The sequence below is a fragment of the Dromiciops gliroides genome, chromosome 3 (genome assembly GCF_019393635.1).
Source record: "Dromiciops gliroides isolate mDroGli1 chromosome 3, mDroGli1.pri, whole genome shotgun sequence".
NCBI lineage: Eukaryota > Metazoa > Chordata > Mammalia > Microbiotheria > Microbiotheriidae > Dromiciops > Dromiciops gliroides.
The window spans coordinates 474,525,732-474,551,016 of NC_057863.1; the positions used below are offsets into that span (position 1 = coordinate 474,525,732).

The following is a 25,285-nucleotide window of genomic DNA, read 5'->3' on the forward strand; positions in this document are numbered from 1 at the left end:
TGAGGCCCAATGAGGGTGAGTTGCCATGGGTTACAGAGGTAGTAAACCCACCCAAGAGGTAGGATTTGAACCCAGTCCTCTGGCTCTAAAGCCAGTGCTTTTTCCACTGTGCTGTGTATTCTCTCCTCAAATTAGACCTCTCTTTATGCTGTGTTCAATATTTAGCATAATATTTTGTAGAATTTTATTTCATAAATAATGTTTTAGAAAGAAAAATATCACTAACATTTAGATTCCCCCCCCACCACAGAACTCTATCAGTCAAAGTGCTTCCTCAGAATCAAGTTTAGAAAACAACTCAAGAGTATCATATTTCAGTTGCCACAACAACCACCATGTTACCAACCTTTCACTTTTAAGAATTTACCATACTCAGCGATTTTTATTGTTCTACCTTTCTCATGTATCAGCAATCTCGGTTTTCAAGGGCAGGATCTCTCTAGAATCCTACAAATGCAAAGACCATTTGTATTCACTAAATCATAATGGACTCTGCAACCCCAAAAGAGAAAGGGAAGGTCCAGCTCACTGACCAATCCTTGTCTTTCCTCAGATGTCCCAAAAGATCAACGTCTCCAGGCGGTGCAGGCAGCCATCATGTTGCTGGCCGATGAGAACAGAGAGGTGCTACAGACGCTGTTGTGCTTCCTGAATGACGTTGTCAATTTAGTGGAAGAAAATCAGATGACGCCCATGAACCTGGCTGTGTGTCTGGCCCCTTCCCTTTTCCATCTTAATTTATTAAAGAAAGAAAGTTCCCCAAGGTGGGTTTTTCATAACAGTAGCAGGAATTGTTTGGGGGTAGGGGGGTGGCTAGAGATGGGCTGGGGATTCCCAACCTAGCCCTATCCTAGGGGCATAAAAATCTTGTTCACTGTACTTCAGACTGGAGTATGGCAGCTCTCTCTTATTTTTCAAGGCCATTTAATGTTGGTAACTTCCATCATGATGTCATTTAAGAGACCGGCTTTGAGCTTGTCTAGGAAGGTTTATGAGTTGTGTTCTTTTTTTGTGGTGTAGGAAAGGAAGAAGGCAAAGTTATGTGTCATAAACTCTCATGGGCAGGCTGCACTGAAAACCAAAGCATGGAACCATGCAATTAAGTGTTTCAAATCTTGGAAAAAGGTTCCTTTGCTCCCTACGTAATTGTTACTATCCTCATCTTTTCCCAAGCCTTTCAATTACAGATAATTAAAGTGGCAGGGATCCAACCTAATTCAGAATATCTGAGATGTGTGGTAATCATCTTTGTTTAGAAATGAGAAAGTTTGGAATCTGGCTAGCATCTGGTAATGAATGGGAACCAGGAGGGATGGGCTCCGGGTCCCAAAAATATATTTGGTTTTACATTCAATTGTGACACTGGCCTTCAATTACAGAGTGATACAGAAGAAATATGCTACAGGCAAGCCAGATCAAAAGGACCTCAATGAGAATCTGGCAGCCACTCAGGGACTTGCCCACATGATAATAGAATGTGACAAACTTTTTGAGGTGAGTGAACGACTCTGGCTGCATTCTTTATAGTTCTTGGAACTCGATGAGACACTCGGAGTATTTAAAATATTTATGGTTTATACTTGTTTGTTTCCTCATTTTCTTCATATTAATAATAGCACCTTGTATTTCTCTGGCATTTGCTTGAAAAAGCTCAAAGACATAAGCCTTTAAATGGAGGTTTTGATTAGTCACAGATGCTATAGACCTCATGACAACTTCCATGAATGTAAGGGAACAGCTCTGGTGGCCTGCTAGTCCATTATATCCTGGTTATCTAAGTTCCCCTTTAGATTTGACTGGATTCAGTATTTTGGGGCACTGATGAACACTGTTCATGTTCTCATGCAGTAGTTTTGATGCATTTGAGCATAGGTGAGTCAGACTCTTGTGATGTTTTTAAACTGGCGAAGTGTTTTGGGAATGTGTCAAGAGAAAGATACTCGAAAAATATAAGGAACATTTTACCCTTCCTTCATGGTTATGTGATAGGCTTTATAGGATCCAACCTTATTCACATTTAGCATTTTGCCAAGTGTAGAACTGAACCCATAATAATAATCATTCATTTATAAATAAATATATTCTTGTACATTTAATAATATATAAGATAATATGTATATAATATGTAAAAGGTAATGTATATAATAATATATAACAGTTTTATTCACTCCCCACCACCACAACATAATCATCATTTATACAGAGTGACACCATGTATAGTATTTTAAGTTTTGCAAAGCATTTTACAAATATCTCATTTTATCCTCACAAAAACTCAGTGGGTGCTATTATTATACCGATTTTACAAATGAGGAAACTTAAATGGACAAAGATTAAGTGACTTGCCTGGAGTCACACAATAAGTGTCTGGGGCTGGAGCTGAACTTGGGCATTCTTGACTCCAGAATGCTCTGTGTACTGCTCCACCTATGAAGTAGGTAGTGAAAGTATTATTGACTGCGTTTTACAAAGGCAGAAACTGAGGTTGAGAAATATTGTGATTGACCCCGTATTACAAGCCTTGGAAATGACCCGTCTGGCACTTGTATCCAGGTTATCAGAGTCAAAGCCCAAAACTCTTGATATTATGTCATCCATCTTCTTGAATCAAACTGATTGAAAATGCATTAAGAATAAAATAAAAAGGGGCCGCTAGGTGGCGCAGTAGATATAGCACCGGCCCTGGATTTGGGAGGACCTGAGTTCAAATGGGGCCTCAGACACTTGATAATAGCTTGTGTGACCTTGGGCAAGTCACTTAACCCTCATTGCCCCACCCAAAGACAAAAAAAAATAATAAAATAAAAAGGAAGTGGAAAGAACTAGAGAAACCATCAAAAGTTATCACCATAAATATAACTTTAGTAATATGTTACCTATATTTCTTATCTTCCAAAAACAATGTGAATATAGGCAATGATATTTGGAGGGGGGAAAACATAATTTAGACAAATAAGATTGCTTGGCCTGGTAGACTGTAAACCCCTCAAGGGCAAGGACTATAGTGGACCCTTGCAAATGTTTATTGTTTAGTTGATTCATCTCCTCCATGGTGCCTTGTACACAACAAGAGCACAATAAACATTTGTTTAATGAGTGGTTATAAATGAAAAGATTTTTGAAAAACTAAATTTTTTTCACTAAAATCTGCTGCCCATGTTTTGGAATAGGTCCCACACGATATGGTAGCTCAATCTCGTAAGTCTTATATGGAAGCTGAAATCCATTCTCCGACACTGGAAGACCTGGGAAAACAGCTGGAGGAGAATGGAGGCAATTTCCACATGTATTTGGAACATCTCATCCAAGGTCTACAGAAAGAAGCAAAGGAAAAGTTCAAAGGATGGGTCACTTGTTCAAGCCCGGACAGTACAGATCTTGCTTTCAAAAAGGTAATTCCCAGGGTTAATTGACCCCCAAACACTTCTACCCAATAAGGAGTTAAGGCTTTGTCTTGTTCCCAGGAGCAAAACTAATGAACATGGGTGGAATTTGCTTGGAGTTGGGTTTGATCTTGATATAATGGAAAAATTAACAGTTAAAGCTGCTCAAAAGTGATAGGAGTCGGGGCAGCTAGGTGGCGCAGTGGATAGAGCACCGACCCTGGAGTGAGGAATACCTGAGTTCAAATCCGGCCTCAGACACTTAACACTTACTAGCTGTGTGACCCTGGGCAAGTCACTTAACCCCCATTGCCTCACTAAAAAAAAAAAAAAAAAAAGTGATAGGAGTTAAGGAGTACGGACTTTGAATTGGAAGGGTAACTTAGAGAACATCAAATACAACCGATTAATAAACAAGTAACATCCAACTTTTTTCTTGAGTAATTCCAGGGAGGAAGCTCACTAGCTGCTGAGGCAGCCTGCTTTATTCCTAGGCAGCTAGCAAGTTTTTCCTTACATCAAGTGCAAGCCTCCCCCAATGCAATTTCCTACCTGTTTTTTATTCCCTCTGGGTAGGGGACACTGTTTTTAATAAGAAAAAAAATTTCAAAGCAGTTTGATCAGATTAGTTGAAATGATCAATGTTATTTAAGAACTAAAATGAACTTAGTAGGAAAGCTTCTAAGTTTTGTACATCTGTTTGTGGTGGAGGAGGAAAAGAAAGAAGACAAAGTTATTTGTCCTTCCTGTTCCACTTGATAATCCTTCAAATATTTGAAAGTAACTATCATGTCACCCTGAACCAAGGCTTTTTCATCTGATATCTGTGAACTTGTTTTTAAAAATATTTGTGATTATTCTAGATCAATGTCATTGGCTTCCTCTAATCCTATAAATATAGTTATATAGATATATGTGTATATGTGTATGTGTGCATATATATATGCATATACATATGTATATGTATATAGTAAAAATTTTATGCATTTAAAAATTTTTTTTTCCCTGAGGGCTCCATAGGCTTTACTGGACTTCCAAAGGACTCTGTGACACATAAAAAGGTTAAGAACCCTTGCCCTAAGTCTTTTTTTTTTTTCAAGATAAATATCCCATTTCCCTAACCAATCTTCCTATGATAGGATCTCAACATGCTTCACTCCTACACTGCCTAGTCTCCCAACTTAACAATGTCCTCCCTCAAATACAGCTCCCATAACTGAACCCAGCAGTCCAGATCTTATCTGACCAGAGTGGTATACAAGAAGATTATCAGCTCTCAGGATCTGGACCCATTCCCTGTTTTAATGCAACCTAAGGCTACATAAAAAAATTGTGGCCACTGTAGCATACCATTGATTGATGTCAAATATATAGTCCAGTAAAACATCAACTTTTTGTATAGCCGTATCTTTCACTTCTCATTTTGCTCCCTTCATGAACTTGACCCAGTAGTTTACCAGTTCAATGTTGCACTGACCTCCAGTTTTGAATTTCTTTGCCTGTTGTCTTTCTACCATTCATTCCCTCTCCTGTCAATCCTTAGCCCTAGGTCTCCCTCATTTTCTTCTTTCTCCATTCCTACTCATAAACTGCTAAATGCTTCTGAAGGAAGTGAGACACAGCTGTGCCTACCAGTTTCATTATAGTAATTCCAGGTAGGCCCTCACTATTGCACAAGAATTCTTTTTTTTCTTCCTTGATTATCATGTTCCTACAATAGCTCTTACAAACCTTCTCCCCCAACCCCACCACATAGTTTCTCTCAGGACAGCTTCTACTCCTACTTTACTGGGAAAATTGAGGCAATTCTTCATGAGCTTCTTAATCTCCCCTATCATACCTCAAAGCCCCTTTTTATCCTTACTTGTCTTCTCTTCTTCATCCTCAGAAAATGGAGCCTTGCCAGGGCTAATCCCTCTAATGTCCATCTTTGATCTCTTTCCTTGCCATTTCCTCAAGGAGTTTGCCCACTCTTTCATCTTTATTCTTTGCCCTTCTATAGGCCCTTGGTTTCTAAATACCATGTTCAATTCTCTATCCTTTAAAAGCTTGTATTGACCCTACCACTCCCTCAAGCTACCATCTTGTATCACTCCTCATTTTCATTGCTTAATTCCTAGTTTTCTCTCACTACTAGTGTTTCATCTCCCTTACTCAGCTCCATGCAATCTAGATTCCAGCTCTACTACTCTATCCAAACCATGATTGCAAATGTCACCAATGATCTCTTTACTGTTGATTCAATGTTCTTTCCTCAAACTTCATACTCCTTGACCTTCCTTTGGATTTTGACACTTGCTGTTCACCACCCTTTCCTCCTAGATACGGGCTCAACTTGCATGATTATGGTCTCTCCTGGCACACCTCCTGTTTGACCTTTTTAGACTTTCTTGCTGGGTCGTCATCCGTGTGACTATTATAATGTTTAAATAATTACTGTAGACACAAGTTTTGGATGAGCTTATATTAATTTATCAATATTATGCCAGTAAGAGATTGACCTTACTGGTCTCCCTGGCTTCTCTTGGTCCCAGGCCACACGGTAGAGGAGGCAGAGAGAGAGCGTTAGTATGCCAGTTATGCCAGTTATGCCAGTTAGTGCAAGCAGGAGGAAAGCCCCCAAAAAGCTCTGTGTGGAGTTTTCCAAGGCTTTTTATCCCTTTTTTTGGATACAGGACGGTCATTATACATTAATCAAAGCTAATTGGTTCACAGTTGGCATGACTGGAGATCAGATATCTTAAAATGAATTCAAGGGATGACATCAGGTAGCTCAGCTCTTCCCAGGAAAAGGAATGTTAAGCTGCACCCCACCCCCACGCCCACCCCACACACACACCCAGGACAAAATAATTTTCATTCCAGGTGTGGTTTAATCCCATCAGTCCTTCAGCAGTCTAGACAAAGGATCTGCCTCCATTCCTTTTGTTCCCTTGGGTTTGTCCTAGATGAGATTTGATGACAAACTCCCAAGGACACTGATCTTTCTGGAAGGGGGTGGGGGAGAACTGATCCCTGGGTCCCCCAAGAAATAAAAAAAAAAAAATTTTTTTTGGCAGGGCAATGAGGGTTAAGTGACTTGCCCAGGGCCACACAGCTAGTAAGTGTCAAGTGTCTGAGACCAGATTTTAACTCAGGTCCTCCTGAATTCAGGGCTGGTGCTCCATCCACTGTGCCACCTAGCTGCCCCAAGAAATCGATTATTTTTTTTACCATATAAATATTTTATTTTATTATTTTCCAGTTACATGTAGAGATAGTTTTCAACATTTGTTTTTATAAGATTTCTAGTTTCAAATTTTTCTCCCTCCCTCCCCAAGACAGCAAGTAATCTGAGATAGGTGTTATATATACAATCACATTAACCATATTTCTGCATTAGTCATGTTATGAGAGAAGAATCAGAGCAAAAAGGAAAAACCTCAAAAAAGAAAAACAACAACAAAAACAATAGAAATAGGATGGTTCAATCTGCATCCAGATTCAGCAGTTCTTTTTTTTTTTTCTGGATTTGAAGAGCATTTTCCATCATGAGTCCTTTGGAATTATCTTGGACTATTGTACTGCTGATGAGAATCAAGTCTATCACAGTTGATCAACACACGATGTTGTTGATACTATGTACAATGTCCTCCTGGTTCTACTCATCTCACTCATCATCAGTTCATGCAAGTCCTTCCAGGTTTCTCTGAAATCTGCCTGCTCATCATTTCTTGTAGCACAATAGTATTCCATTACATTCATATACTACAACTTGTTCAGCCAAAGAAATCAATTATTAATCATTATTTTCTCACAGTATCCTTTCCTCTAAACAAAGGAGTATCCCAAGGGTCAGTTCTAGCTCCTCTTCTCTTTCTTGTTGTTATCTGAGATCTGGGTTCTGCTACCGGCCCTATGCAGCTAATATTCAAATATATACCCTAATCTCTCTCCCATGAAGTCCCACTGCATATCTTGAAGATCTTTGTAGTCATCATTTCCAAAATGAAATTTGTTATAATCTGTCCTCTCCATCAACATGCCCTTCCTCCAAATTTCCCTGTTTATGTCAAGAGCATCATCATACTTACTTTGTTCAATACCTTAGAGTCAATCTTCTCTACAGCCAACTCCAAGTAGAATGCAAGCTCTTTGAGGGCAAAGACTTTCATTTTTGTTAGCAGATCTAGGTGTTCAGTGAAACAACCTGCATACACATAAGCTTACATGCACTTACAAATGTGTATAAGTAGGGGAAGCTAGGTGGTGCAGTGGATAGAGTACTGGCCCTGGATTCAGGAGTACCTGAGTTCAAATCTGACCTCAGACACTTAACACTTACTAGCTGTGTGACCCTGGGCGAGTCACTTAACCCCAATTGCCTCACTAAAAAACAAAAACAAAAACAAAAAAACAAATGTGTATAAGTAAATGAAAAGCAGTGCAGCATGCCAAAAAAATGTAAAGCCTTTGGGTCAGGAAGACCTGGTTCTAGTCTCACTTCAGACACCATCCTAGTTGTGTGACCATACACTCTCAGTGTTTGATGCAACTCTTGACAATTACACATGGCAGAACAGTTGATTTACTTTGGTCAAGATAGTTTCCTTACTAGGAGTTCCTTATACCAGTTAAAATAATGGGTCTGGGTCTTAAAAATACAAAAGAAATATAATTTCAATGAGGGGTGCAGAGTCAGGATGAGAAACTATGGTTGGGAGGGGAATGAATCAGGAAATACCTTATTTTGGAATTTGGATCAGAGGCTAGAGACCACTTAGGAAACAATTGCAATTGTTTTTAAATGCATAGAAGGACATGTCAAATTCTCTGAAGCCTGCTTTTCCATGTGAGGCTACTTTCTAAGATCACTGTTGAATTTCAGAGATTTCTTAAGTCCACCTTTCTTCCTCCTCTGCCCCCTCCATGATAACCTCTACAGCTTTGATGACATCTTTTGGGTTATTTCCCAGGTTGGAGATGGAAATCCATTGAGGCTGTGGAAGGCTTCTGTGGAAGTAGAAGCTCCCCCCTCAGTGGTATTGAACCGAGTGCTGAGAGAGCGTCACCTTTGGGATGAGGATTTTGTGCAGTGGAAGGTTGTGGAGACACTGGACAAGCAGACAGAAATCTACCAATACGTTTTGAATAGTATGGCTCCCCATCCTTCTAGAGACTTTGTGGTTCTGAGGTAAGGCTGCTTTCCTTCCATTAGTACCTTTCACTTCTTCTCTTCCTTCAATCTATGTAATAACCTGCATTTATATTGCCAGCCCTTAACACTTGTCCAGCATTACCAACAGTTTCATTCCAGCAAAAGTTTCACTCCACTTGGATGCAGGAGGGTGGGGTTTTTGTTGTTCTAAATGACTAACCTTTCTGATCTTTGAGCTTGCTAGTATTTTCTTCAGTAAAACCTAACTTTTCCAATGTTTAACACTAGCCTCCCCCTAATTGTATTCTTGTCCCAGTTTCCCTTATAGCCCTGATCTTTACATAGACTTTATTAAACTAAAAATATTCTTCAGTTCGTTAGAACAGAGTCTTGCTAACAACTGCTGTCTGTCCATAAGTATGCACTACCTCATTATTCAAATGTTGCTTGCCTGGTTTTTGTCATTATTTTGCTCCCCTTCCCCAGGGAAAGGCAAGTCTGTGACTGGAGTTGGGTTTGTAGCTCCAAAGGTTAACAGCTAATTACTTTGGTAGGAAACACTGGCACGGCCTTAAGTGTTCATAACTATTCTGGAGTCTTTCTGATGCTCAAGATTTTAGGAAATAACAGTGGACTCAAGTTTGCTGTCTAACTGTTGAAAGTTTGCTTTCAATTGATTTATGGGACTTCGTTCCAGACCTTTGCTTTCTGGTACTGGAATTAGATGCCAATCCAATGATCGTGAGTTTTCACAGTGTAAATGGTCTGATGAGTCAGAATTACATCAGAGAGAAGAGTGATTGAAAATACTAGAAGAACCCAATAAAATATAATTATATCAGTATAGCCCTTTTTTATTGTTAGCTGGTGGAAAACAAACCCCCTTGTGTAATACTTCCCATGGAGTATGGATTTTCAGACACTGCTAGTATAAAGGGAATTAGTAATGGCACTCCCAAATGAATTTTTAAATACTTTATACATGAAATTATTTTTCGAGAGCAGACTTTAAAATTGCATTTGGTTGCCTTTCTTGTTGGATCCTTCTACTAGGGGATCTGTTTCTCCGCTGTAGTGACTTTTAAGAACTCATTCATTATAAACATATGAATTTGTCACAGCGACCTTAGCCAAAATTTCTGGGACCCAGATGGAGAATGTAGGCAGTCATAAATATGGCTTCTCACCACCAGTTATTTGCTGTCATCTTATGAAATCTGGAGTCTGTTTCCTTACTTTCATCAGGTCAGTGTGGAGAAGGAATGATGCTATCATGCTGTACTCCTCTTTCACCACATTGCAGGAATATCACTGAGAACTAAAGTCCCATGAATGACTAGAGGTCCTCACCCTGGGTTACTTCTACCTTCTTTTTGCTTGGCCAGTCTTCCTTCAAGTTTATAATTACTTCCTTTCATTTAGCATTCCTCTGAAGCTTTTACCAATGGTCTCCAAATGGCTCTTAATACGAATGATTACATTTGGCCTGTATACTAAATCTCTTCCCCATCCATGTCAGTCAACAAGCATTTATTAAGTGCCTGCTATGTGCTTCACCTGGGAAAAAAGTGAAACAGCCCCTTTCTTGAAGGAACTTTATTTCTGTCTTGAAATACATACTTATGTATATGTATATGTACATGTACACACACACACACACACACATGCAAAGATATGTATACATATTCATACATACATAGAAGCACTGGTGTATATACACAGAGATCATATATACATATATGTTTGTGTGTGCATATACACACACAGAAGTTGTGGTAGAAGCAGCATCTATCTGATATAATCTAGATTTGTTTCTCTTTTTAAAATTTTTTTACATTTTTTTTCAATTATATGTAAAAACAATTAGCATTCTTTTTTTAAATTTTCAGTTCCAAATTCTCTCCGTCCCTCTCTTCTCCTTGAGAAGACAAACACTTTGATATAGATTATACATGTGCAGTGATGTAAAACATATTTCCATATTAGCCATGTTGTGAAAGAAAACACAAACCACAAAAAATATAATAAATATGCTTTGATCAGACTCCTTCAGTTCTTACTTTAGAAATGGATAGCATTTTTCCTCATAAGTCCTTCAGAATTATCTTGGATCATTGTATTGCTAAGAATAGCTAAGTCATTCACAGTTGATCATCATATAATATTGCTATTACTGTGTACAGTGTTCTGGTTCTGCTCACTTCACTTTGCATCAGTTAACGTAAGTCTTTCCAGGTTTTTCTGAAACCATCATCACTTCTTATGGGACGATAGTATTTGATCACAATAATATACCACAACTTATTTCTCTTTAAGGGGACTAGGAGCCCATTCTCAGAATTATCATTATTTGTACTTTGCCTTTAGAATATTTTATTCTACATTTTAGGAAAGATATCATTAATCTGGAGAGCATCAAAGAGGAGGGCAACAGGTCAATGAAGAGACTTGCAATCATGCCTTAAGAGGATTATTTGAAGGACCTGGAGAAGAAAAGTTGAGGGTAGACATGATAGTGGTCCTCAAGAATTTATTTGGAGGACTGGCATGTGAGAGGACTATTTGTCCCCAATGATAAGAATAAAAACAATAAAGGGAAGCTGCAAAGAGGCACATTCAGGCTTTTGATGTAGGGATTTGCTTCCAAGAGAGTTAGAGCTATGAAAAATGTAACATGATGCTTCGGGAATTAGTGGGTCCCTTCGCACTAGAAGTTTTCACTCCTCCAGCCAAGAGGCTAGATGGCCTCTTGTCAGTTATGTAGCTGAGAGGTAGTGGTTGAGCTATAGGGCCCAATGGGTGCCTTTCCATTCAGATCTTGTCATTCCAGGCTGAGAATGGAATGAGTCATTCAGCACAGGGGCAAGAAAAGGCACGAATCCTGTGCAGCATGTGTGAGCAGTCCTACTTATACCTGAAGGGAAGTAGTAGGAGATGAACATAAAGCAATAATACCAGACTGAGAAGTTTGTATTTTCTTTGGTAGTAAAAGGGTAGCCACTGGAGGTTTTTGGTCAGAGAAACAATACAGTAGATTGGAGGGAAGATACTAGAGTTAGAAAGACAAGTTATTGCCATAGTCGAGGAATGATGTAATAAGGGCCTGAACCAAGGTAGTAACAATTGGAATGGAAAAGATTGCATGGCTTTGAGAGGCAGATACAAGAGGAAACTCCCTTGTACTTGGTTCTATCCTTGGATGTCAGAGATGAGGCGTGAAGGAGGAGTTGGAGATGATTTTGACTCTTAAGACTTGAAGAATAGTGATTCCTGTACCGTTAAGAGAAAAATTATGAAATCCAGAAGTTATACTTTGAAGGAAGTATGAAACGTTCCATTCTAAATATGTTGAATTTGTAGTCTTGGTGGGATTTGTAAATGGGAATTTCCAGGAATCTATGAAAAGAGATAGTGTGTGCAAAGTTCCAATCCCAGCATAAAAACAACTGCTAATTTGTGGTTTTCAGTCAGTCAATTCTTACATTTAAAATTTGTTCTCAAAAATATTCAAACACTAGACAATATAGCTTATAAATGCCTAAGGCAAATCAAAGTAAATAAAAATACTTTACATGGAAACAGTGCTCCCTAGTAAATGAATTGTATTATTTTTTATAACACGAATATTTAAAAGAAGTAATGTTCTCATACCCCAAACCCATCATACCTGAGTGTAAGGGTTACTACTACAAAAATTTATACTCAGTAAATGTCCATAAATATTGACTAATTGATTCATCCTCAGATGAAAAATACCTGGGAAAGAGTCTCATGTACTAATAGTTCCCTGAACTATTACAAAACATTCTAATTGGTTTTCTGGTCTCAAGGGTCTATGTTCTCTCATCTTTCCCTTACAAAACTGCTTAAGTGATGTTCCTAAAGCATTTGTTTGACCATGTCATCCTTCTACTCAGTAAGCTTCAGTGACTACCTAGTATCTTCTGATTTAAAGCCCTCCACAATGAGACTCCAACCTACCTTCTCAAGATTATTGTACATTATTTCCCTTCATCTATTCAGTGATTTGGCCAAACTAGATTCCTTGCTGTTCGGCATCCATGTTACTTGATCTCTCATCTCCTTTCCTTTCATGGAAAGAACCTCAAGTCTGAAATTCATTCCTTCCTCATCTCTACTTCTTATAATCCACATTTTCCCTCAAAGCTCAACTCAACTGCCATATTCTACCTGAAGCTTGGCACATGGTAGTTGCTTAACAACAAATATTAATTGACTGATTGAAGGGAAGGGGGATTGAAATATGTCCTTGAATTGAGCAAAGTTATAATCACCATTATTTTTATTAATTTTGTTGAAATCACAGAGAGCAAAAGCAGAGAAAGAAAACTATAGACCAATTTCCCTAGTGAATAGTGATGCAAAATTTTAAAATAAAATACTAGCTAGGAGACTACAGCAACATGTCACAAAGACCATACACAATGACCAGGTAGAATTTATAATCAGGAATGAAGGGCTGATTCAATATTAGGAAAATTATAAGTATAATTGATCCCATAAATAAGAAGAACAACAAAATCATATGACTATATCAATAGATGCAGGAAAAGTTTTGCCTATTCCTATTTTTTTAAAAAACCACAACACTGGAAAGCATAGGAATAAATGGAACTTTTTTTAAAATCTTAAGTAAAGCAAGCATTATCTGTAATGGGAACAAACAAGAAGCCTTCCCGGTAAAATCAAGAGTGATTCCATGGACATCCTTTATCACCATTATTACTCAGTTTTGTACTAGGAGGGCTAGCTATAGCACCAAGACAAGAAAGAGAATTTTAAGGAATAAGAAGGAACATGGAAACAAAACTAACTTTTCACAGATGATATGATGGTATACTTAAAGAGCCCTAGAGAATCAACGAAAAAACTAGTTGAAACCATGAAAAATTTAAGCAGAGTTACAGAATCTAAAATAAACCCACACAAATCATCATCTTTTCTGTATATTACCAACAAAATCCAGCTGGAAGAGATAGAGAAATTCCATTGGAAATAATTGGAGAGTAATAAAACATTTTGGAGTCTATCTGCCAAGACAAATACAGGAACTATGAACACAATTAAAAAGCACTTTTTACACAAAGATAGATCTAAACAATTGGAAAAATAATAATCACAAAAATAATCTGGTACTGGCTAAGAAATAAAGTGATTGATAAGTGGAACAGTTGATGTACACCATATATGAAAGTAAATGACAATAGAAAGCTAGTGTTTGATAAACTCAAAGATCCAAGCTTTGGGGGAAGAACTCAACTATTTGACAAAAACTGCTGAGAAAACCAAAAAGTAGTCTGGCAGAAGCTAAGCATAGATCAACATCTCACAACATATAGCAAGATAAAATCAAAATGGCACATGACTTAGACATAAAGGGTGATAGCATAAGCAAGTTAGAGGAGCATGGGAAAATGTATGTCAGCAATAATGTACTGATGATCAACTGTTGAAGACTTAGCTATTCTAATCAAGACAATGATCCAAGAGACTTCCAAAAGACTTATGATGAAAAATGCTACCTGCCTCCAAAGAACTAATAAACTCTGGGTACAGATTGAAGCGTGTTTTTTGTTACTTTCTTTGTTTCTTGCTTTTTTTTTCAACATGGGTAATGTGGAAATGTTTTCATGACTTCATACATAATGGATATTGTATTGATTGCTTGCCTTCTCAATGGGTAGGAGAAAGACTTGAGGGAGGCAGAGAATTTGGAATTCTATTATTATTATTATTATTGTTGTTGTTGTTGTTGTTATTATTTTGCGGGGCAATGAGGGTTAAGTGACTGGCCCAGAGTCACATAGCTAGTTAAGTGTCAAGGTCAGATTTGAACTCAAGTCTTCCAGTGCTTTATCTACTGCACCACCTAGCTGCCCCCATCATTCAATTTTTTTAAAAAGAATGTTAAAAAATAAATATGATTTTTAAAACAGAAACCATTTTAGTGGAAATCTATTTGCTGTATAAATATTAACCAAGATCAAAACAGTAACAATTTTAAGTGCAAAATATTTTAAGAACTATATTCATATGAGAAGGCAGGTATTCTTCCAACAGTGGCATTATCACCATCCCCCATAAAAAAACTTTCCTGATCCTTTTGCCTTCTGAAATTACTTTGTATTTAATTGCAAATGTTTTCTATTTAATTATCTGCATACACATGTTATTTTCCCCTAATAGAATATAAACTCCTTAATGTAAGTGACTACTTTGGTTTTCTCTTTGTGTTTGGTGCCTGGCAGCATGCTGGACACAGTGTAGGCACTTAATAAATGCCAAATTTAATTGAAGTGAAGTAATCTAAGACCCCTCTTTCTAATTCCTCTAATTATCTCCTTCCTAGGTTGTTGTCCCTATTACTTCTTTTCAATGAGCTCCCTTCTCATAATTCTGTTCAAGTGGCCTTCTCGTGCCTAGAGTCAACAAATGTAGAGGTTTTGTGGAAAGAGCTCACTGACTCTGGAATCAGAGGACCTGGATTCAAATCCTACCTCAAACATTTACAAGTCATTTAACTTGTTTGGGCCTCAGTTTCTTCATCTGTAAAATAAGACAGTCAGACTAGATGACCTCGGATGTCCCTTCTACCCCTAGATCTGTGCTCATGTATTCTTTCTCAGTTCCTTGCCTTTCCCAGGCCTCATCGTTTGCTGATGAAGCAACACCCGCAGGCTCGGATAATAGTTGGAATCAGTTCTGCTCTAACAAGTCTCCTCTACCACTTATAATTTCAACCCCATTTCCAAGCCCCAAAGTTAAAAACATCACAACCTTAGCAGCTGGCAAGTTATTTATAACCTTGGGACATTTAAGAAAAGAGCAATAGTACGCTTTGCCATAACTGTGGTGGAAAAAACAGATTGATAACTACAATTCATTGCTGGTTTCAGGACTTAACATCTGTTTTTGTTGGGGGGTTTTTTGTCTTAAATGTGATTATAGGCACATGTGTATATGCACACACGTGTGTGCACATGTGTGTAAAGGAGTGGGATTTGTGCACCGTGGATGTATACACACAAACACACACCAATGTGGTACAATGGGTAGAGAGCTTGTCTTGAAGCCAGGACAACATGACTTCAAGTTCTGTTTCTGATACACATTGGATGTGTTGCCCGAGTCAAGTGATTTAGCCTCTCATTGCTTTCATCATTGTCATCATTGTTGTTCAGTCGTTTCAGTTGTATGTGACTCTTCATGGCCCCATTTGGGGTTTTCTTGGCAGAGATACTGGAGGGGTTTCCTTCTCAAGCTCATTTTACAGATGAGGAAACCGAGGCAAACAGGGTGAAATGACTTGCCCATGGTCACACAGCTAGTAAGTTTCTGAGACCAGATTTGAATTCAGGAAGATGAGCCTTCCTACTTCCAGGCTGAGAACTCTATCCATTGCGCCACCTAGTTGCTCTCTCAATGCTTTAAGCTACTCTCTAAGATTATAAATTGTGCAGAAGGTGCTGGCCTATATTGTTAGAGTTAATTTCTCACCCAGAAGTTTTTGTACCAATTAAATCACAGGTCCATTTCATATCCATATCTAACACATACATATATACACATACCCAACAATCTTAATGAAAAAAAAACCACTTTGGCTTCATATAAATTCCAGCATGAAAATATTAGTTTCTGGGATTTCTTGGGATTTTGTTGTTTCAGACAGTAAAATAAAGCAGAAAACCTGGGCTTTGTATTTGGTCTTGCTTTCTCTTTTGTATATTGAGCTACGATATGCTTTGTTGTTTTACTCAGAACCTGGAAGACTGATTTGCCAAAGGGAATGTGCACTCTGGTGTCTATCTCTGTGGAGCATGAAGAAGCTCATTTGATGGGTGGTGTGCGAGCTGTTGTGATGGATTCTCAGTATTTAATAGAACCTTGTGGTTCCGGCAAGTCTAGGTTGACACACATCTGCAGGATTGACCTCAAGTGAGTATATCATTCCTGAAGCAAACTGAACAGAGGCTCAAACTGTGTCAGAATTGACTCACACAGTGAAGCTACTGGAGCCCACCATATTATTTTCTTAATTACTCCTCTGTGCTATTAGTGTTGATTCCTCTTGACTCTCCTGGGTCTCTCCCACCTCTCATCAAATTTTGCCTTTTCTTTGCTCTCCTTTTCTTCTGTTTTGCCTCTGCTTCCATTCCTGAGCTACCATCTGTGCTGAGCTTCACAGAGAACCATCTGTCCCAGCCCACTGCCTCTCCCATCCTCCTCCTCCTCTGAGAAGCCACTTCTCTTAATCCAATGATGTTTCTGAAGACTTTCATGACACTGCACAGGATGGTGTTTTTCTTGGTAAATGACAGGCATTTGATACAGCATTTCTTTTCACCCCAAGGAATTGGTGTCATTTTCAAGAAACTCCATCTCTTGGCTCCCTGGTTGTCCTACCATGCCTGGGATGCTCTCCCTCCTCTGCTCTGACAATTGATCTCTCTGGCTTTCTTTAAGTCCCAACTAAAATCCCACCTTCTACAGGAACCCTTCCCCAACCTCTCTTAATTCTAGTGCTTTCCCTCTACGACTTATTTCCTGTTTATCCTATATATAGTTACTTGAATATATATGTGTTTGAATGTTGTCTCCCCCATTAGATTGTAAGCTCCTTGAGGGTAGGGACTGTCTTTTGCCCTTTTTTTGTTTAGCACAGTTTCTGGCACATAATAGGCACTTAATAAATGTTTATTGATTGATGGAATAGAAACAACTTACAGTGACCTCTTGACCAAAAAGGCATTTTCTAGGTATATGATGACAGACTAATAATAGCTCACATTTATATAGCATTTTGAGATTTATAAAGCACTTTTTTCACCATGGCCATAAATTATAGCATCCTCATTTTATGGTTGAAAAAAACAGTGCTTAGGGGGGCACAGTGGATGAAGCACCAGGCCTGGATTCAGGGGACCTGAGTTCAAATCTGACCTCAGACGCTTGATACTTACTAGCTGTGTGACCCAGAGCAAGTCACTTAACTCTCATTGCCCCGTCAAACAAACAAACAAACAAAGAAAACCCAATGCTTAGAAACTAGAGGCAGGGAGAGCAATTAAAAAGCTATTAAATTAGAGAGTCAGCATGCTGTGGCACTCTATCGAGTGCTGGACCTGTGTCAGGAAAACCTGGATTCGTATCCTCATCCAACTCTTACCAGCAGTGTGACTGGGGGGGAAATCATTTCATCTCTCTGAGCCTCTGTTTCATCATCTGTAGAATGAGGGGGTTAGACTCTGTGGCATCTTAAAGTCCCTTCTAGCTCTGAGTCTATGATCCTATGATAAAAATGGTAATAATAGCTATAGCACTTTAAGATTTACAGAGTGTTTTAATATCGTCTCATGTGATTCCCCCTAACAACGTATGAGGTGAGATGCTATAGATATCCCTGTTTTACAGGGGAAGAAACTGAGTCTAAGAAACATTAAGTGACTTTCCCCAGGTGACAGAACTAGTAAATATATGAAGCAGGTTTTGAACTGACTCTAAGTCCAGTGCTCTGTCCATGGTGCTACAAGGCTGCTTCTCCTATAACTGCCCAGGACCCCACAACTAGTATAAATAAGAGCCTACATTCAAACCCTTCGGTGTCTGACCTCGAGCATGCTGCTCCTTCTGCTACATCCCATTGTCCTTCTTATATTAAGAAGCAGCAGAGGCAGCGGGGTGGCACAGTGGATAAAGCACCAGCCCTGGATTCAGGAGGACCTGAGTTCAAATCCAGCCAAAGATACTTGATACTTACTAGCTGTGTGACCCTCGGCAAGTCACTTAACCTTCATTGCCCCCCCCAAAAAAAAAATTTTTTAAAAGCAACATATATTCATAAACTTGAGGCAGGCTTCTGACATTTCAAGCAACTGTATTGGAAAGAAATGCAAGAATAGCTATCATGAACCATGATGGTTTCAAGTCTTTTTCTGTTTTCTCCCCCAACCAGAGGTCACTCCCCAGAGTGGTACAACAAAGGCTTTGGACATCTTTGCGCAGCTGAAGTAGCCAGAATAAGAAACTCTTTTCAGCCTATTATTGCCGAAGGTCCAGAAACTAAAATCTGAAATGGTTGGGTGAAGAGGAAGACAAAGCAGGAACACTGCTTTCTCAAAAACAGACAAAGAGAGAGACTTGGAAAGTGTTCAACATGGAAGCACTGAAAAGTGGCCGGAAACTACCAAAGGGTAGAAACTTCTGTAAGGTCATCTTCTGAAGATGTCCTCATCACTAATATAATAGATATTCTTTTATCAGAGCTTTTATCTCTGTTACTTAAAATTAAAGATTATTACTTGTGCATTGCCTAATTTTGCTATTTAAGCGCTTCTACGAAGCATATTTTAAATTGTAAATAAACTTTTATGTAGAATATGTACATATTTGTGTATATCTCTATATACTGTATATATGTACAGTAATTATATATAAATATATATTACATATATCTATAATTGAGTGTTTGGAACAGGAAAATACCTGCATCATTTTGACCCTTACCTATCTGATCTTCTAGGATCTCCTCAATGCAACAGAGACTAAGCAATATCCACTATTAGAAGCCCTAAGACACGATGTATGTAGCCCATTGTGATATTTAACCAAAAGATCCCTATCCAAAGGAAAATAATTTCAGTCATTCTCTCCTGTGATGACCATCAATTCGTTAATTAAAAAAAAAAAACTTTTTTCAGTAGAGAGTTGGCTGAGTTGGGTAAAAAAATAATAGTTTCCATTAAAACCAAGTAGTTCTTGACACGTAATTAGCCATTATGGGACTAGAAAGTAAAAAGTAACCAATGAGCACCTATGTTGATGACTATGTTGATGTTGATGACTGTTCTAGCTCATGCTAAAGTATTTACTCTATAATAGAAACAGAAACAGTGTTCCCACCCAGATTTAGAGATAAATATTACAGCTTTTTTTATACTTAAAGTAGAAAAGAATCTACACTTTTTCTAAAGCTTTCATAGAGACATTTCATAATTTTCATAAATTTAATTCAATTTGACTAATAGACTTTTTGGTCACAGTTAACGTTTTCTTACCAATATATTGCACTGATTTCTTAACAATGACACCAATTTAAGAGATATAATGGCCATTCAAGAGTACTGGACCATTACACTTTCAGGGAATTCATATTTTATTACATATAATACTTTTAAAAATATATTTCATTGAAGTTTTACAATTGAAAGAGTGGCTTTTTAATTAACATAAAACCAAAAATATACTCCTAAATTAGTTTTAGAAAAATGTACAAGTTTATTAATATCATGTTTCTTCATTAGTCAACTCAAACTACCTAAGTGTTTGCCCCAACCTTATTTATTGCCATGTAGACTAATCAGAAGACTATCCAAAACCAATTGCCAACAGTTTTTCTTTGGGTTTGTTTTAAATGCATTCAGATAATGGTATGAAAAGGTATTTATTAATATTTGGATTCAGTTAGAGAGATTTTTCCTATAGCAAGTCATCCATCAATTGGTAGTGAAGAAAAAGCTTCATTTATTGACTTCCAGTATTTTGAATCTGCTTGCATTACATGCATTTATGTTGTTTTCAACTGTCAGCAACATGCAGGTATTCTGTAGAGGAGATTAAAAGTATTAGAGGTATGAGTACTGAATTGCTTCAGTCACCTGCAAGGGAACCTTTGCTGCATTATTATTAATAGTTTTATTTTTATTTTTACCGGCTGTGAAGGCAGTTGTCATTTAAAAAAAAAAAAATTTTTTTAATTGCCCAATGGCACTGGGTATCTCTCCCTTGTGCATCAAAATAAAACCCATAAAGTGCTATTGTCATTAGGACCACCCTCCATGAGCCAAGCAAACTAGCTTCTGCCAGAACACATGAAATTTAACTTTCCATGTAGTCCTTTTGTGTGCATAAAAATAAATGTTATATGACTTAAAGCTATCCAGTTATTGGGCATGTAACATCAGTAGGGACAAAAAAAGGAAAGCATATGCAAACAAGGGCAGATACAGCAAGAAAAAGACAGTCAAGCATCATCTGGAGGATAATTAACAGTGGCTGTCAGAAGTGGGGGAAGCTTATTCCTTATGGTCCTCCTTTTGGAATTGCTTAACTTTGTTCACATTCTCATTACATCTCTAAACTGCCCTAACCTGGCTCACCTCTTTTTAAAAAATTGTGCATTAAGCTTGTCAAACACTATACAGTATTTTGTTCATTGTTATCTTGCCATTGGGAATACACAATATGATCATTGCATTTTTAATGTTATATTCATATTTATACCTCATGTATATTTTACCTCAGTTGGTATCAATCATCAATTGTAAATAAATAATTGCCAAGTCAAATAAATTTATATATGCTAAAGAATCTCCCTTTCCTTTGCAATGCATGTTGGTTTTTATGGTGTATGACTAAACAGGGAACCCTGTTTCATGATAACAGATCTTTCTTTAAGATTGCTTCACATGAGCAATTTAAATATCATGGAGCCACAGTCAGGATTGCACAGGACCTGGCAGCTTCAACATTAAAAGATCACAAGGCTTGGAATATGATATTCCAGAAGGCAAAGGAGCTTGGATTGCAACCAAGAATCAACTACCCAGCAAAACTGATCATTCTCTTTCAGGGGACAAGATGGACATTCAGTGAAATAGGGGACTTTCAAGGTTTCCTGATGAAAAGACCAGAACTGACTCAAGAGAAGTTTAAAAAGATAAACAGGGGAAAAAACGTTATTCAATAAGGTTAAACTGTTTACATCCCTACATGGGAAGATAACTCTTGAGAATTGTATCTCTATTTGGGCAGACAGAAGGAATATACATTGAGGGTATAAATATAAATTGTCTTCAATGTGATGATAAAGAAAATTAAGGGGTGAACAAAGGAGTTTATGGGGAGAAGAGGAAAGGGGAGGTTGAATGGAGTAAATTACATCAGAAGAAGAGGCACAACAAACCTATTACAATAGAGGGAAAGAAGCGGGGTGAACATTGTTTCAACCTTACTCATTAGATTTGGTTCAAAGAGCGAATAACATATATGTTCGTTTGGATAAAGAAATTTAGCTTATTCTTTAGGGAAGTAAAAGGGTAAGGGGAAAGGCAGGATACTGATAGAAGGGAGGGCAGAAGCAGGGGAGAAAAGGGTAAAAAAAAGGGAGGGGGGCTGATAAAAGGGAGGGCAGATTGGGGGAGGCAGGGGTAAGAAACAAAATGGTGAAGAGGAATAGGGTGAAAGAAGGGAAAAAAGGTACAAAGGAGGTAAATAGAATTGAGGGAAAAAGACGATAATAATAACTGTGAATGGGAATGGGATGAACTCTGCCATAAAACAGAAGTAAATAGCAGAGTGGATTAAAAACCAGAATCCTACAATATGCTGTTCACAAGAAACACATTTGAAGCAGAGAGATACACACAGTAAAGGTAAAAGGTTGGAGCAGAATATATTATGCTTCAGCTGAAGTAAAAAAAAAAAAAGCAGGGATAGCAGTCCTTATCTCAAAGAAAGCAAAGGCAAAAATAGATCTAATTAAAAGAGCTAAGGAAGCAAACTACATCTGGCTAAAAGGTATGATAGATAATGAAGTAATGTCAATACAAACATGTAACATCCAAATTCTTAGAGGAGAAGTTAATTGAGTTACAAGAGGAAATAGCAAAACTATCCTAGTGGGGGATCTGAATCTTCCCCTCTCAGAATTAGATAAATCTAGCCACAAAATAAATAAGAAAGAAGTTAAAGAGGTGAATAAAATTGAATGGGGATAGAAAGGAATATAACTTTTTCTCAGTGGTACATGGCACATATTCAAAAATTGACCATGTATTAGGGCACAAAAACATCATAGTCAAATGTAGAAAGGCAGAAATAGTAAATGCATCCTTCTCAGATCATGATGCAATAAAAATTACATGTAATAAAGATCCATGGAAAGGTAGACTGAAAATTACTTGGAAACTAAATAATCTCATTCTAAAGAATGAGTGGGTGAAACAACAAATCATAGAAACAATAACTTCATCCAAGAGAATGACAGTAATGAGACAACATACCAAAACCTATGGGATGCAGCCAAAGCACTGCTTAAGGGAAATTTTATATCTCTAAATGCTTACATGAATAAAAAAGAGAAAGAGGAGATCAGTGAATTAGACATGCAACTTAAAAAGCTAGAAAAAGAACAAATTAAAAATCCCCAACTACATACTAAATTAGAAATCCTGAAAATCAAAGGAGAAATTAATAAAATTGAAAGCAAGAAAACTATAATCAATAAAACTAAGAGTTGGTTTTATGAAAAAGACAATAAAATAGATAAACCTTTGGTTAATTTGCTTTTAAAAAAAGAAAGAAGAAAACCAAATTACCAGTATCAAAAATGAAAGGGGTGATTTCACCACCAATAAAATGGAAGTTAAAGCAATAATTAGGAATTATTTTGCCCAACTGTATGCCAATAAATTTGACAATCTAAATGAAATGGATAAATATTTACAAAAATACAAATTGGCCAGGTTAACTGAAAAGGAAGTAAAATCCTTAAAGAAGCCCACATTAGAAAAAGAAATTGAACAAGCCATTAAAGAATTCCCTAAGAAAAATCTCCAGGGCCAGATGGGTTTACAAGTGAATTCTTACCAGACATTTAAAGAACAATTAATTCCAGTACTATCCAAATTATTTGGAAAAATAGGTGAAGAAGGAGTTCTACCAAATTCCTTTTATAACACAAATATGGTGTTGATACCAAAACCAGGCAGAGCCAAAACAGAAAGAAAATTATAGACCAATTTCCCTAATGAATACTGATGCAAAAATCTTGAATAAGATATTAGCAAGGAGATTACAGCAAGTGATCACCAGGATAATACACTATGACCAGGTGGGATTTATACCAGGAATGCAGGGCTGGTTCAACATTAGGAAAACTATCAACATAATCAACTACATCAATAACAAAAATCATATGATTATCTCAATAGATTGTGAGAGCCAAATTTAATATATGAAGAGTTCATTGAGTGGCTCACCGTAATATTGGGGTCCTGGAAATAATGAGGGACCTCTAAGTCCAAAGCCCCCCCCAACTGCCTTTTTAGATATTTCTCCCAGGCCAATAAGAAAGGAACCTAATAGCCTCTTTTCCACAAACAAATCAGGTTTTATTCATGGGAATGAAATAAACAGCAAAGGTGAAATCAATAAAATCAAAGACAAGGGAATAGGGAAAAAGAAATATGGATAATCCCCCTAACTCTAACCTAAGTCTATACAATCCCCAAACTTGCTTCCAGTTCAGCTAATTCAAAAGAGCAGGGCTGGTATGTTAACTCACCACCTGGGGTCTGTAGCTTCAATGGAAAACCAGCTTTGCAGCCAGGGTCCGCAGGACTCGTCTGCTCCTGCTGCTCGCACCACCAGAAAAAAAAAATCACTCCAGAAGAGACTGAGCTCCCCACAGCAAGTGTTTACTCTTCCTCCCCCAAAAGGGGAGGTCCTTCAAAACTGCCTGTGGAGCATGGTTTCTCCTGCTGACATCAGCAGCACATGTCACTCAGGGCAGGCCAGGTGTGGCTCATCCCAATCAGCCAGCCAAATTCCAATAATCTTACCACAAGATGTGGAGAAAGCTTTTGACACTCATTCCTAATAAAAACACTAGAGAGCATAGGAATAGGTGGAGCTTTCCTTAAAATAATAAGCACTATCTACCTAAAACCATCAGCAAACATATGTAATAGAGATAAGTTAGAGGCATTACCAATAAGATCAGGGGTGAAACAGGGATGTCCATCATCACCTTTACTATTTAATATTGTACTAGAAATGTTAGCTTTAGCAATAAGAGAAGAAAAAGGAATTAAGAAATTAGAATAGGCAAGAAGGAAACAAAATTATCACTCTTTTCAGATGATATGATGGTATACTTAGAGAATCCTAGAGAATCAACTCAAAAATTACTTGAAACAATGAACAACTTTAGCAAAGAAGCAGTATATAAAATAAATCCACATAAATCATCAACATTTCTATACATGACCAACAAAGTCCAACAGCAAGAGATAGAAAGAGAAATTCCATTTAAAGTAATGGTAGACTATATAAAATACTTGGAAGTCTACTTGCCAAGACAAACCCAGGAACTCTATGAACACAATTACAAAACACTTTTCACACAAATCAAGTCAGATCTAAATAATTAGGAAAAATATCAATTGCTCATGGATAAGCTGAACTAATATAATAAAAATGACAATTCTACCTAAATTAATTTACTTATTTAGTGCCATACTGATCAGACTACCTAAAAATTATTTTATAGAGCTAGAAAAAATAACAAAATTCATCTGGAAAAACAAAAGGTCAAGAATATCAAGGGAACTAATGAAAAAAAAAATGCACAGAAAGGTGGGTAAGCTATACCAAATCTGTAGCTTTACTATAAAGCAGCAGTCATCAAATCTATTTGGTGCTGGCTAAGAAATAGAGTGATGGATCAATGGAATAGGTTAGGCACAGGAGACACAGTAGTAAATTACTTTGGTAATATACTGTTTGATAAACCCAAAGACTTCAGCTTCTGGGATAGGAACTCAGTACTTGAAAAAAACTGCTGGGGAAACTGGAAGATAGTATGGCAGAAATTATGCATAGACCAGCATTTTATACTAAAATAAAGTCAAAATGGGCACATGATTTAGACATAAAAGGTGATACCATAGGTAAATTAGGA

The 25,285-nt window shown here is 37.5% G+C and overlaps 1 protein-coding gene across 6 annotated transcripts in view; it reads left to right on the plus strand.

Moving 5' to 3' along the window:
* Window positions 1-20,887, plus strand: part of STARD13 (StAR related lipid transfer domain containing 13) — a 681,455-nt gene extending 660,568 nt beyond the window's left edge. For all 6 annotated transcript variants that reach the window (XM_043992799.1, XM_043992801.1, XM_043992800.1 and 3 more), the window contains 6 exons: window positions 554-764; window positions 1,380-1,494; window positions 3,171-3,392; window positions 8,339-8,556; window positions 16,303-16,479; window positions 18,497-20,887. In XM_043992799.1, the coding sequence (XP_043848734.1) occupies window positions 554-764; window positions 1,380-1,494; window positions 3,171-3,392; window positions 8,339-8,556; window positions 16,303-16,479; window positions 18,497-18,614 (1,061 nt within the window). In that variant the 3' untranslated portion in view covers window positions 18,615-20,887. The remainder of the gene's footprint in view (window positions 1-553; window positions 765-1,379; window positions 1,495-3,170; window positions 3,393-8,338; window positions 8,557-16,302; window positions 16,480-18,496) is intronic.
* The last annotated feature ends 4,398 nt before the right edge of the window (window positions 20,888-25,285 follow it).